The sequence below is a fragment of the Catharus ustulatus genome, chromosome 22 (genome assembly GCF_009819885.2).
Source record: "Catharus ustulatus isolate bCatUst1 chromosome 22, bCatUst1.pri.v2, whole genome shotgun sequence".
In the NCBI taxonomy this organism is placed as follows: Eukaryota; Metazoa; Chordata; class Aves; order Passeriformes; family Turdidae; genus Catharus; species Catharus ustulatus.
The window spans coordinates 6,019,259-6,031,156 of NC_046242.1; the positions used below are offsets into that span (position 1 = coordinate 6,019,259).

Sequence of the window (11,898 nt, forward strand, 5' to 3'; positions counted from 1 at the left end):
TACAGCTGAAAATAAGTTTCTGCAAAACAAGGAGTGACTGGAATGATTAATTAAAGAAAAAAAAAATAAAAAGAAAGAAAAAGGGGGTTGAGCTCCCTGTCTGTCTTTTGGTTTCTCCTTGAGAAACTGCATCTCCTTCAGCCACAATATCTTCTAGTGCTCCGTGAGCCTTTCTGTGATTTCTGTGACAACCTGGGACCTCACAAAGGCTGCCCGTGCAATGTTGGGATTAGGGCAGATCCCAACAATGCTCCCCAGCCAGGGGACCTGCAGAGTCTTTTGCTCTGAGTAGAGCCTCTCGATGTTTGTGCATTCCTCAGGGACTGAAGGCTTCTTATACACAGAAAATGGAATTAATTCAGAGAGAGTTTCAGGCTTATGTGTCTGTCTGCCTGCTGATAGATCTGTGCTGTGGTCCCAACCAAAAACTTTGAAGCCGAGATGTGGAAAACACATCAGCCCTTCCAACACTTTACTCTTTCCCCTTGGCTGGAAATTATCCCAGCTGCTTCAAATCCTTCTCCACGTTGCAAAATCAGAGGTGGTATGGGAAGGTGGGTTTCTTCTGATCCTTCCTGTGTAAATGGGACCTCACAGGGTGGTGGCCTTTAAGGTGCCTTCCAATCCAAACCCTTCTGGGATTCTAAGAACCAGCCCAAACTGTGTGGGCACATAGCAGAGTTCACAGGATCACTTAGGGTTAGAAGTGACCTCTGCAGATCATCCAGTCCAACCCTCCTGCCAAGGCAGGCTCACCTGGAGCAGGTGACACAGGAACACATCCAGGTGGGATGTACAATTTTCTCCTTTTGTGCAAATATACTCTTTTCCTACTACAATATCAACAGATACATGCCCAACTACAAGCTCAAGAACAGGTGCTGTTTGGGTTAGTGCTAACTGTGTATAAAGCTAACCAATGGTCATGATCACAGGAAAGCTTTACTCCAAAGGAATCAGATTAAGTTCTCCCTACTTCATCATCTCCTTATGTCCACGAGTCCTGCAAGGAGCTTGATATCTTCATTTTTGAGCTGCCCATTCCTCTCCTAGATCTGACTAGAACTGGCCAGACAATTAAGCCAATATTGTGGGGAATGGCAGGCAGACAGTGCATGTAAATACAAACCCCACACAGGTTTTGGTAGGAACACGGCAGGAGCAGCTGGGGTGTGATGCTCCTCTCCTTCTCCACATATCACACCTGCAGGGAAACACTCAGCCTTGAGTCTGATGTCCAGGAATCCTCAATTCAGGAAGGACATTGAGGGGCTGGAGAGTGTCCAGTGAAGGGAACAGAGCTGGGGAAAGGTCTGGAGCACCAGGAGTGGCTGAGGAAGCTGGGAGGGCTCAGCCTGGAGAAGAAGAGGCTTGGAGGGAACCTTCTTGTGCTCTACAATTATCAACAGGAGGTTGTAGCCGGGGTAGACAGGGTGAGAGGACACAGTCTTAAGCTGCATCACGGCAGGTTCAGGCTGACCACGAGGAGGAATTCCTTCATAGAAAGGATGATTAGACATTGGAAGGGGCTGCCCACGGCAGTAGTGGAGTCTCCACCCCTGGAGGTTTTTACACAAACACCGAATGTGGCACGCAGTGCTCTGGTCTAGTTAACATGGTGGTGTTCATCGGTCACGGGTTGGACTCGATGATCCCAGAGATCTTTTCCAGCTGACTGATTCTCTGATTCCCAGCAGCCAGGCCCCGCGGCTCGGGGGAGTGGTGGCTGCACAGGTCTAGATGGCCTCCCACACGCTGGGGCGGCCCCGTGTGGGAACACCCGGCTGTAACCCAGGCCAGGCGGGCTCCTCACACCTCTAGCTGGGATATTTTCCCCTTCTGAATAGGGCAAAGATAACAACAATTAAATAAAAATTCAAAAGGGGTGGGAAGGAAGAGAGACAGAAAGAAGGAGATAGAGGGCGAGAGACCCCCCCGGTCTCCATGGCAACGGCCCCACAGCGCCTCCTGTTGCCATGGTAACGGCCAGGCCTTCCGGCGGCGGCCGGAAGCGGCGGGCGCGCGGGGCAGCAATGGCGGCGCCCTCGGCCCCGCCGGCCGCCGCCGCCCTCACGGTGCTGCTGTCGGTCGGTGCCTCCGCGCCCGGGCTGCTGTGGGGTAGCCCCGCCGGCCGCTCCGCCGCCGCGCTGCGCCCCGCAGCCCTGCGCCCCGCAGCCCTGCAGGATGGGGAAGGTGAGCGGGGCCGCCGGCGGGCGCAGCCGCCGCCTCCTTGATCCCTCTGCCCACCCTGTTCCGCGTCCTCCCCAAATCCCAGCGGAGCCTTTTTGTCCCCTCTCTCCGGCCTTCTTGTCCTGCGCTGGACCCCGTGGTACCCTCCTCAGCCCCCATTTCTGTGCATTTCCTCCAGCCCGTCTCCGAGTCAGCTTCTCCCTCCGTGTCCCTTTTCTTCCGCTTTCCATGCGCTTCCCCTGACCTGCGCCGAGCCTGCTAGGCACCCATTTCAGTCCCTCGACACCAGGCTGCTTCCCCACACGCTCATCTCTGTCCATTAACAGTAAGCCCAGTGGATAACACTACCAGGATCTTGAGGGATTTGCGTTTCCCAGTCCCTGTGGTATTTCCAGAATGATTTTTATCACGCTTTTAATACCCATGTTCCAGCTTACCCCCATGCAGTGATTTCCTTTATCAGTCCAGGGCTCTGAGCTGATGGCTTGATTCCATCATCTCCTCACATCTCCAGGGATTGCACTGTGCTGTTTTGTTTCTCACTGGTATTTTTCTGGCTGTGGAACTGAGATTGATGGGAGGGAGGTGGAGAAGTCTGTCTCAATCCTTGCTGTGTGCCTTGGAGAACACCTAAACAGAGGGCCTGGAAGCACTTCTGAGGTGTGATAACCTCCAGACACTTTTGGTGATGAAAATCGTCCTTCCAGCAATTTAAAAGTGTTTATCTTTTTACCAAAATCATTGGTACTGTAACAGTTATTTTTATTTCTCTTGCCTCTTTTAATGAGACAGAAATTTACTACAGATGCTGTTGCTTTTTTCCAGGCAGCTTCCCAGGGAGCAGCAAGAGCCAGCCCATATGTTTGTGACACCCAAGATAGCACTTGTTTTCACTCTATCTGGTTATTTATGGCTGGTTTTAAAGGCCTCAGGTTCCTTCTCTTCTACACCAGGATAGAAATGAAAGCGATTAATTAATCCTGTGGGCCCATTCTCCCTCTGCTCAAGCATGTAATTGTTTTATAGCAACCCCAGTGCTGTGTGTGCCTGTCTGAGGTGCTGCTGTGCTCAGTTCACAGGTTGATCACCTACATCTTCATCTACGAGGACCTGAGCTCGCTGGCCTGTGGTGCAGTTATCATCTGGTACTTTGCTGGCAGCTTTGAGAAGAACATGGGCACGGTGAAGCACTGCATCCTCACTGCTGCTTTCTCCGTGCTCTCTGCCCTCCTGTACCTGCTCCTTGAGCCCCTTGTCTCCAGGCTGCTGGAAGTGGGAGATGCCAAAGGGTTCATGCCAGTGGCTTTTGCCACGCTGGGGGTTTCTACCACGCGCTCCCGCATGAAGAGCACTCTGCTTTTTGGGTGCAGAGTTCCTGTGGTGCTGGTGCCGTGGCTTGGGCTCTGCATAGCGTGGTTTGTCCCCCACTCTTCCCTCCTGGGGAACCTGTGTGGGCTCCTGGTTGGGGAAGCCTGTATCCTTTCTGAGTGGGAATCCCTGAGCCGTGTGGGGTCGTGCTGGGAAGGAAGTGCTGTGGTTCTCATTGCTGAGGTGCACTGGCTTTTCCTGGACTCTTGCCCTGCACTCAGCCCTCACTGGCTTTTCTCATGCTCATCCCATTCTGCACTTGTGTTTCACCTCATGCTGCCCCTTCTCAGTGCATGCAGAGAACGTGGAGCTGAGGAGGGTGATGGTCTCTGAAGGTGGTGCTGGGTAGAACTGGTAGAAATCTCCAGAGAAATGGTTTGTGGACAGAGGGGGACTCTGTGTGACTGTGTCAGAAATGGGTGTGTTTTGTCCTCAGCTCTCCTTAACAAGCTCCTGACTTCAGATGGTCTTGGCTACTGTTTCTGCTTGGATTTTCCAGAGTCTGTGGGCTCTAAGCTGGACCGAGTGTTCCCTTTCACTCTGCTGAAGAGGATACCAGGGCTGAAATACATCCCAGGGTCCTTAGCAGAGAGGAGAGCCTCTGAAAGCAGCACGTAAGTACAGCAGTTCCTGAGAACTGTAGGGGAATTCTGAGGTGTGAGTAGAAGCCTTAAATCATCTCTAGAAGCTGCATTGTGCCTCTCCTGTTCACATCGTGGGTGCCTTGGGGAGCAGAGTCACTCATTGATGTTACACTGGTGACATTAATGTGACTAATGAATTACCACACATGAACCCAACCAAGTCTTTAGTGAAAGCTGGATGAGGTTATGGACCTCTCCTTTGCTGCAAGGGCAGTGTGTACACATGGGAATATTGCAGCTGGGGCTGACAGGAAAGCTAAGTTGTGTAACTCTGCCCCAGCATTAGGGAGTTGTTCCTGGCTATGTGGCTCCCTGGGGCATGATCCTTATCTTTATTTGCACCACCTCTTCAGCCAGGAATGCTGTGAAGTGAGTTGTGTCCAAACCTACTTAGGATCAGAGCATTATAAATTAAGGATGGCACTCACAAAGTTCAGTGCAGACCTTTTAGTCTCTTTTAACCTTTCAGCGGGTTTTCAGTTTAGCACAAACCATGAGAATTCACTTGTACTCTAAAAAGCTTGAAAATGTAGGTCAAATATTTACTTATTCTAAGGTGTCCTTTCAGTTTCACAGAGTAAAAATAGTCTTCTATTCAGGCTTAAATTCTTTGTATTGTTCAAGCCATCAGCTTGTTGTAAAGTTTTATTTGAGGTGGAAGCATTCCCAGGTGTTTGCACTGGCCTCACCCATGGGAAGCCATAAAAGCAACCCTTGTTTGTAGCAGGAGAGTCTCCCAGGGCTATCAGGACACTCAAAACGTGTGAGTGCTTGCAGGGGAGGCCACACAGACCCAGAATTGGTGTTTTCCCTCTCTCCCTCCTGTGCAAGTGCAGATTTTGGGAGGAGAGGGAGCCTGGCTCCCTGCTGAGCCTGTGTCAGCACCAGTGCCATCCTGCTGTGCACAGCACCTCAGTGTCTAAAGCTGCTCCTTTGGTGAGGTGACTGTTGTGACACAAAGATATTTACATGAACATTTGAATATCAGGCAGGGCGTGGGAAGATGTTTCTAGGATGCAGCAGAATTTGCATGTCTGTGTCTTAGATACAACTTCTGTAAGTGCTTCTGAAGTTTAATTTTTATTATTTCCATTCTTATTTCCAAGCAAGAGCTCTTAATAATTTGGGATTTGTTTCATTTTAAATTTTCATAAGATTCAGGCATTAAATTGCTGCAAGACAGGAGAGATTTCTTTGAAGTCCAGGTCTTGGCATTATGTTTGTGTCCACAAATAAAAAAAGTATCCAAACCCACACCTCAAATAATTAAAAAGAAATCTCCATGCCTGAAAACCCCATCATGAGCCAGTCTCTACTTCTTGCTGGGAACTTGGCACTCATGGCTTCATGAATATTGCCTGGATTCTCAGCTCTCATCCTCATGTTGTGCGTGGGCTGAGCAGCACTCCTGAAGTCCCAGAGGCTGAGGCTTCCAGGCAGATTGCTTCTCTCCTGATAGGTTTTGGCAGGATGAGTCATGCCTTGTGCTGGCAAACACTTCCTAGCCCTTGTTTCTGAATAAGTAATTTTATTTGTAACTCTCTCTTTTATTTCTAACTCTTTTATTTCTAACTCTCTCCTCCTTCCTTTTTTTTTTTTCCTCTATACTTTGTGCTCTTACTTGCACCAAAGGCTTTTGTGTTTTCTTCATAAATAACACTTGGCAGCTGTAACTTCTCCTGATTAATGCCTTGGCAGATGTGTCACTCACAGGGCAGGGAGGATGTGCACAGGGATCTCAAAGCACGTTGCAGTTTGGCTTGTGTATTCCTTGCACAAAGAGTCTGGGGCCAAGAGCCACGCTGGTTCAGTGGGTGTGGAATCCGAGTGGGTTGGGAGTGGGAGCAGCTGTCCTGGGAGGCCACTAAAGCCATTTTTTACTCAAGTGCTGCTTATAATGAGAGCTTCTGTTGTAGTGAATCCCTCTGATGGATTGCAGTGACCTCTGTGAGCGCTGGTCAGGAGGAAATCTGCCCCCAGGGCACTTCCAGCACTAATTAGGCAATGTCGGTTGTGAGCACAGTGTAACCTTCTGTTTTCTTCCTGCCCAGGATCATGCCCGTGCCTGGCACTTACCCCACCCAGAGCTGCCCTTCGCCTCTGGCTCTTCCTGCTCACCACAGTGCTCAGAGCTTTCATCACAGCCACACTCCAGGACATGGCCTCACTCTGGGACTGCAGGGACCTCAGCAGGGCCGTGCTGCAGGACACAGCCTCAGTTCTTCCCACTGCCAAGCCAGAGGTGCCTTTGGAGAGTGTCCTGGGCAGGCCCACACTGGAGCCTCACCAGGACAGTGCTGCCAGCTGGGCAAATTCCCTGTCCCACAGCGTGTGTGCCCAGCTCAGCCACAGCCACCTGCAGCCACGGGCATTCTGGCTGGTGTTCAGCAAGCACCAGGCTATCCAGCAACCCCAGTGGCCCCTGCTTCAGCTGAATTTACCAGAGTCCAGGTGTACTGATCCTCCAGAGAGCAGCAGGGCTCACACAGGGGCAGGACCACTGTGTGAGGCTCACACAGCAGTGCATTGCTGGCATCTTTGCTGTGTCTGGGCTGAGTGCTGGAATGGGTTGGTAGCTCCAGTGAAGGCCATTCCCCTGCTCCCTGGCATAGTCTACTTGAATTATATTTCCTTTATATTTTTTTAAACTTTTGGTGTGGCTGGATCACCTCTGTGAATTTCTCATCCTTTTTAAGTCTTTCTTTGCTGCATTTAGCAGCTGCCTTTTTCCACAAGCCCACTGGAGTTCCAGTGCAGCAGCTCCCCAGGCCCAGGCAGGAACCTCACAGGCAAAACACTGAGCAAATCTGGGGTTTAACTAAGCTGTAGCAATAAGCACTTCCCATTTACATTCCTGTCCTTTTACAGGTGTGATGTAGCTAGAACCCAAAAGGAGTGGGAATCACAGGAGCCTTAGTTTGTAACTTAAAATGAAATGGAGGACAGATGTCTGTTCTACTGGTGACTTGTCCTCTAAGAGAGTGCCTTGAAGTGGGCTTATTACACCAATCTGGGGCAAGGGGATAGAATAGAGAATACCTTCTTCTGCCCCAAAACAGCTCTAAAATGCTGAAGGTCCTGTCCCTGAATCAATGGATTGCCTTCATTTTTTGAGAGCACTCACCAGCACTTGATAAAGCAACCTCAAAAGCCTGTGAAGTAATGGGAGACTTTTCACTGAGGGATTTTGGCCCTTTGTGGAGCAAATGTTTATAAATCCAAGGAGCTGGGAGGGACTCCTTAACAATGGGTTAGAAGAATTAAGTGGAATGTAGCAGTGCTGTTGGGGGTGTTCACACTCTCAGCTTCAGCAATCTCACCCACCAATATTAGCACAATCTCTCTGTTTTTTTCCAGAGCTTGTGGGCAGGTGTGTGGGAGAGGGGAGTTTTCAGCCAGGGATTTGCAATAGGATGCACTGTTTGGTGCCTGAGGCTGTAATGAAGGAGTTTGTCCAGTTGCTGGGATTTGAGCTTTATTCTCAGCTGTGTAGTCCAGTGTCCAGTGCCCAGGAGGAATCTGCTGTCTCTGTGTCTGTAAATCAGCCAGGATCTCAACAATTGCCCTTGACTCTACTTGGAGTTTTGCTGTGCTCCATGAAGCACAAAGTGCCATTCTTGCTTTTGGAGATGTTCTTGCAGTGCCTCACCCATCCCCAGAAGCTCAACAGCCTCGGGGTTCCTCCCTGCTCTCGGTGAGCCTGGCCAGAGGCAGCTCTGGCAGCTGCATTTTCCAGAGCATGTCCCTGCCTCATTTTCCCATCATCAGGCTCTGAAGAAGCCCCATCTTGTCATCCAGCTGCTTTACTTCTCCAGCAGCCCCTCTGGAATGACTGCCATGGTCCCATGTGGGATGCAGGGGCTTCCTTTTGGAGGAGACCAAAGTCAGTGCTGAGAACTTGCACCTCAGCTAAGTCAGACATGAGTAACAAGCTCTTCTTGTGAAGGTGAGCACCTCAGGCAGGGCTTTAGCTGGAGGATGCAGCAACTTGGGAACCAGCTGGGAGTTGGGGGACAATTCTGTCTCATAGCTGATTATTTCACTTCTCTGTGGGATCACAGACTTGATTTGGTGGTCCTGTTTTTCCTGCTGACAGCAATTACATTGTTATATTTTTAGTGTGGAACAAGAGCGGGATAAGGAGCTTGTTTGGAATTTAAAAGCGTATTTTTAATTCCAGGAAAGAAATGCTAGAGATAACACTGGAATGTTGATACTCCACTCCTGTTAGTGCCTTGGTTTTCCTCCTTGTGAAATCCTTACCTGTAAATTTAGAAATTTTATCACTGATTTTTTTCCAGAAGAGTGATGAGCATTGATAGCAATCACAAATGTTGTATCTGTCCAAACTGTGAACTCGAAATAGAATCTGAAAGACAGACTGGTTCGAATCTGGGTTTGTTTATAAGTGAAGAGCTGGAGTGTGCCCCTCCAGAGGGTGGGTGGGATAGGATCAGTGGGGTGGGGTCTGTGGGGTGTGGTCAATGGGATGGGATCTGGGATTGGATCAGTGGGATGGGATCTGTGGGTGGGATCTGTGGGGTGGGATCAGTGAGATGGGATCTGTGGGCAGGATCAGTGGGGTGGAATCTCTGGGATGGGATTGGTGGGATGGGATGAGTGGGATGGGATCTGTGGGGTGGGATCTGGGATTGGATCAGTGGGGTGGGATCAGTGGGATGGGATCAGCGGGCAGGGTGGGATCTCTGGGATGGGATCAGCTGCGTGCCAGGCTGGTGGCCCTGGATGCACACTGAGGACGAGCACTGGGGACAGGCGGTACTGCACGCTGGAAAACGCTGGAAACCGATTGTTTTTCCTGTCCAGCTCTTTTATCAGTCGATCTGGTGAGAGATTCGCTCTCCCCGCAGAGCTGTCACAGGGAGGGCGTGTTTCCAGGGAGTAGTTTCCTGGCTTTATAGCGGTAGAGGAAGCCCTGGAAGAGTCCCCACAGTGTCACAGCCCCTGTCCCAGCTGGTGCAAACCCAGGAGGGAAGGAGCAGACACCAGCCACGAACCTTTCTGTGCTGGGACAAGACAACTGCCACAGCCTTCCAGGAGAGCCCTGAGGACAGGACATGCTGGATGAGCACAAAACCACAGTTTGGATATTTTTTCTTTCTGCTCCCAGATCTTTTGGGAGTTTCTTGGTGACTGTGGCAGATCACTTGGTGTTTCTGATTTCTACAGCTTCCACCATGGAAGTGTTCCAAGTGTTCCACCCAGGGCTGTTCCAAGTCCAGCTGCACCTACTGGTCATGTGCAATGTGTTGGACCTGACTTCAGTGCCCTCAAGATGTTTGTGGAGATTTCTGCTCCCTGCTTTTCTGAGGGCATTCATTCCACAGTGGAATGCTCTTGGACAGTGGAGTCCAAAAAGTCTCAGTTCCTCAGAACTCATTCACAACTCAGAATTCATCACCCAGGGAAGTGAAGTTGCTGAGAGGGAGGAAACAGGTTGGGATGAGACATTTCCAAACGTGTCTAAGGCTGAGAAGAGGATTTAAATTTGGAAGAGAGGGAGATAAAAGTCATCAGCTCACTGGGCTTTGGCATCTGCCTAACTAAGCTAATGTCACTCATCACACATTGCAGTACCCACTCATTTCCTTGGCGGGGAGACAGAGAATTGAAGTTCCTAAAGCAGGGGGAAAAAAAATAAGAAGAAAAGAAAAAAATATCAGTAATCTCCCAGTTCAGCCCGGGATGGCTGTCCCTGAGAACTTGCTGTCCCTGGAGGTTTGTTATTCTCTGGCTCATTCCCAGTAAAACTGCCACTCCATTCTGTGCCAGGATTGTGTCTGTCCACAGGGTGTGCAGACAGTCCAGAAATCCCCTTGGGTTGCCCCTGTGTCCTTAGAGGGTCACTGCAGAGGGACAGTCTGGGGACAAGTGCTGGGAGCAGAGCCAGTTCCCTGCCCTTGGAGTAGTGGTCCTGCCTTGGGAAGGATGCTCTGGAAGTCCAAGTCCAATCCCTCTGCTCTTCAGCTCCCACCGTGGCACAAGGGAAAAGGAGTCAGGGATACACAAGGATACACGAGGAAAGCAGAACTGACTTGGACCTACATTGCTGCCCCATCCAGGAGTGAGAGGGGACCCACAAAGTGGGGAGGCCTGGCAGGGAATATTGATTCTGGAAGGAAAACAGGTCTGTGTTTGCTATCCTGTCATTAAGTTTTGGCCAAGCATGGCCATGCAGATATCCTGACTGGGGGCCAGATCCCTGTGCCAGGCCCAGGACACTGCCAGATGCCACCTCCATGGATGTCCCATGGGGTCCTTTGATGTTTGCTGGCACTGTGAAGGCTCTGTGGCCAAAAGTTCAGCCTCAAACTATGCTGTGAGCAGAGGTGAGCTGGAAAGGTGGGAGAAATAGGCAGAGAGACAAAGTGCTGACCAAGCACCAAGCAGGTCCTGTGGGCTGCAGGACTGCTGTTTCCCTTTGGGGGGTTTGGGCTGGGTGTGATGAGACCCCTGCCCCTTCCCTGTGGGGACAGAATGGGACAGGCTGTCCCATAATGCCTGTCCCCAGTCCAGGTACCTGATGGGATGACCCCAGCCCTGAACTTGCTGTGTCCTGCTGTGCCCTCAGGGCCATTGGGACCTTTAACCCGTGTCCATTCACCCCATGGGGTACAGACACAGACCAGTGAGCTTCCATGGGGTCAATCCCAAAACTCAGGTGAGTGGCATCAATACTCAGGTGACTTCACACCCTTCATCCTCTGCTCAAATGCTGTCAGGGAACAGGGGGTCCCTGCAGCCCTGGGCTGGTGGTCTTCAAGTCTGTGCCCTCTCCTCACCTCTTCAGGTGCCTCCCAGGCCCAGCTTAAACTTTGGACCTTCCCTGAGTCTTTTATTGACTCTGGAACGAGCGTCAACACAGCGATAGCACAGCACAGGATGGTGACTTTGGATGTGCCAGTGCCCAGCAGGCAAAGAGAGGGGACCCAGCCCAAAGTGACCCCACAGGGCCATGGGGCTGCTCAGTGGGGTCAGGACAAGCTGTCCCTCTCCCTTTGGCCAAGCCAGAAACAGCGGAGTTGTAACCCAGCTTCCCCCCCTAAAAAAAAAATCCCAAAAACACAACAGAGAGGAGAGCAGCAATCCTTACAGGACCTGGGGTCGGGGTTGTGAAATCTCCCACTGAGACTGCTGGGGATGCTTCCAGAGCTGCTTGTGCAACTTCCTGCGTGGCAGCAAGGGAAAGACCACCCCAAACCCCCCCAATGGTCTGGGCTGTGGCTAAACCAGGAGCACGTGCTTGCCCCAGCTGGAGCAGCCCCTGGCTCCCACGGAGGGTGCCAGTGACCGGCTGCCAGCCTCCACCCTGGGCCCCCTCGGTACCCCACGGGGCCCTGGGCTGGGCACCGACCTGGGGGAACTGAGAGTCCCCCAGCAGCACCACGTGCACTCAGGAGTGGCCACAGACAGAATCCAGGCTGAGCTTAGTGTCCAAAACTGACCTCAGCCCCCTGACCCCAGCCCATGACCCCACAGTGACCCAAGCGCTGCTCCCACTGTAACCCCAACTCTGACCCCAACACTCGCCCCCATACTCACCCCCGAACTACAATGCCGACCCCAACCCTGCCTCCCCTCTTGACCCAAGCGTGCCCCCCACACTGCCCCCCTGCTTGCACACACTGTTACCGCTGGATCCTGTTTTTCTGCCCCCACCCTTCACCGACCCCTG

At 51.5% G+C, this 11,898-nt stretch overlaps 1 protein-coding gene across 1 annotated transcript; it reads left to right on the forward strand.

Moving 5' to 3' along the window:
• Positions 1-2,018: 2,018 nt before the first annotated feature.
• Positions 2,019-8,581, forward strand: RHBDD2 (rhomboid domain containing 2). The gene is made up of 4 exons (XM_033078478.2): positions 2,019-2,193; positions 3,263-3,664; positions 4,022-4,172; positions 6,254-8,581. Exons 1-4 carry the CDS (start codon positions 2,034-2,036, stop codon positions 6,660-6,662), a joined length of 1,122 nt encoding a protein of 373 aa, XP_032934369.1. The 5' UTR covers positions 2,019-2,033; the 3' UTR covers positions 6,663-8,581.
• Positions 8,582-11,898: the final 3,317 nt, after the last annotated feature.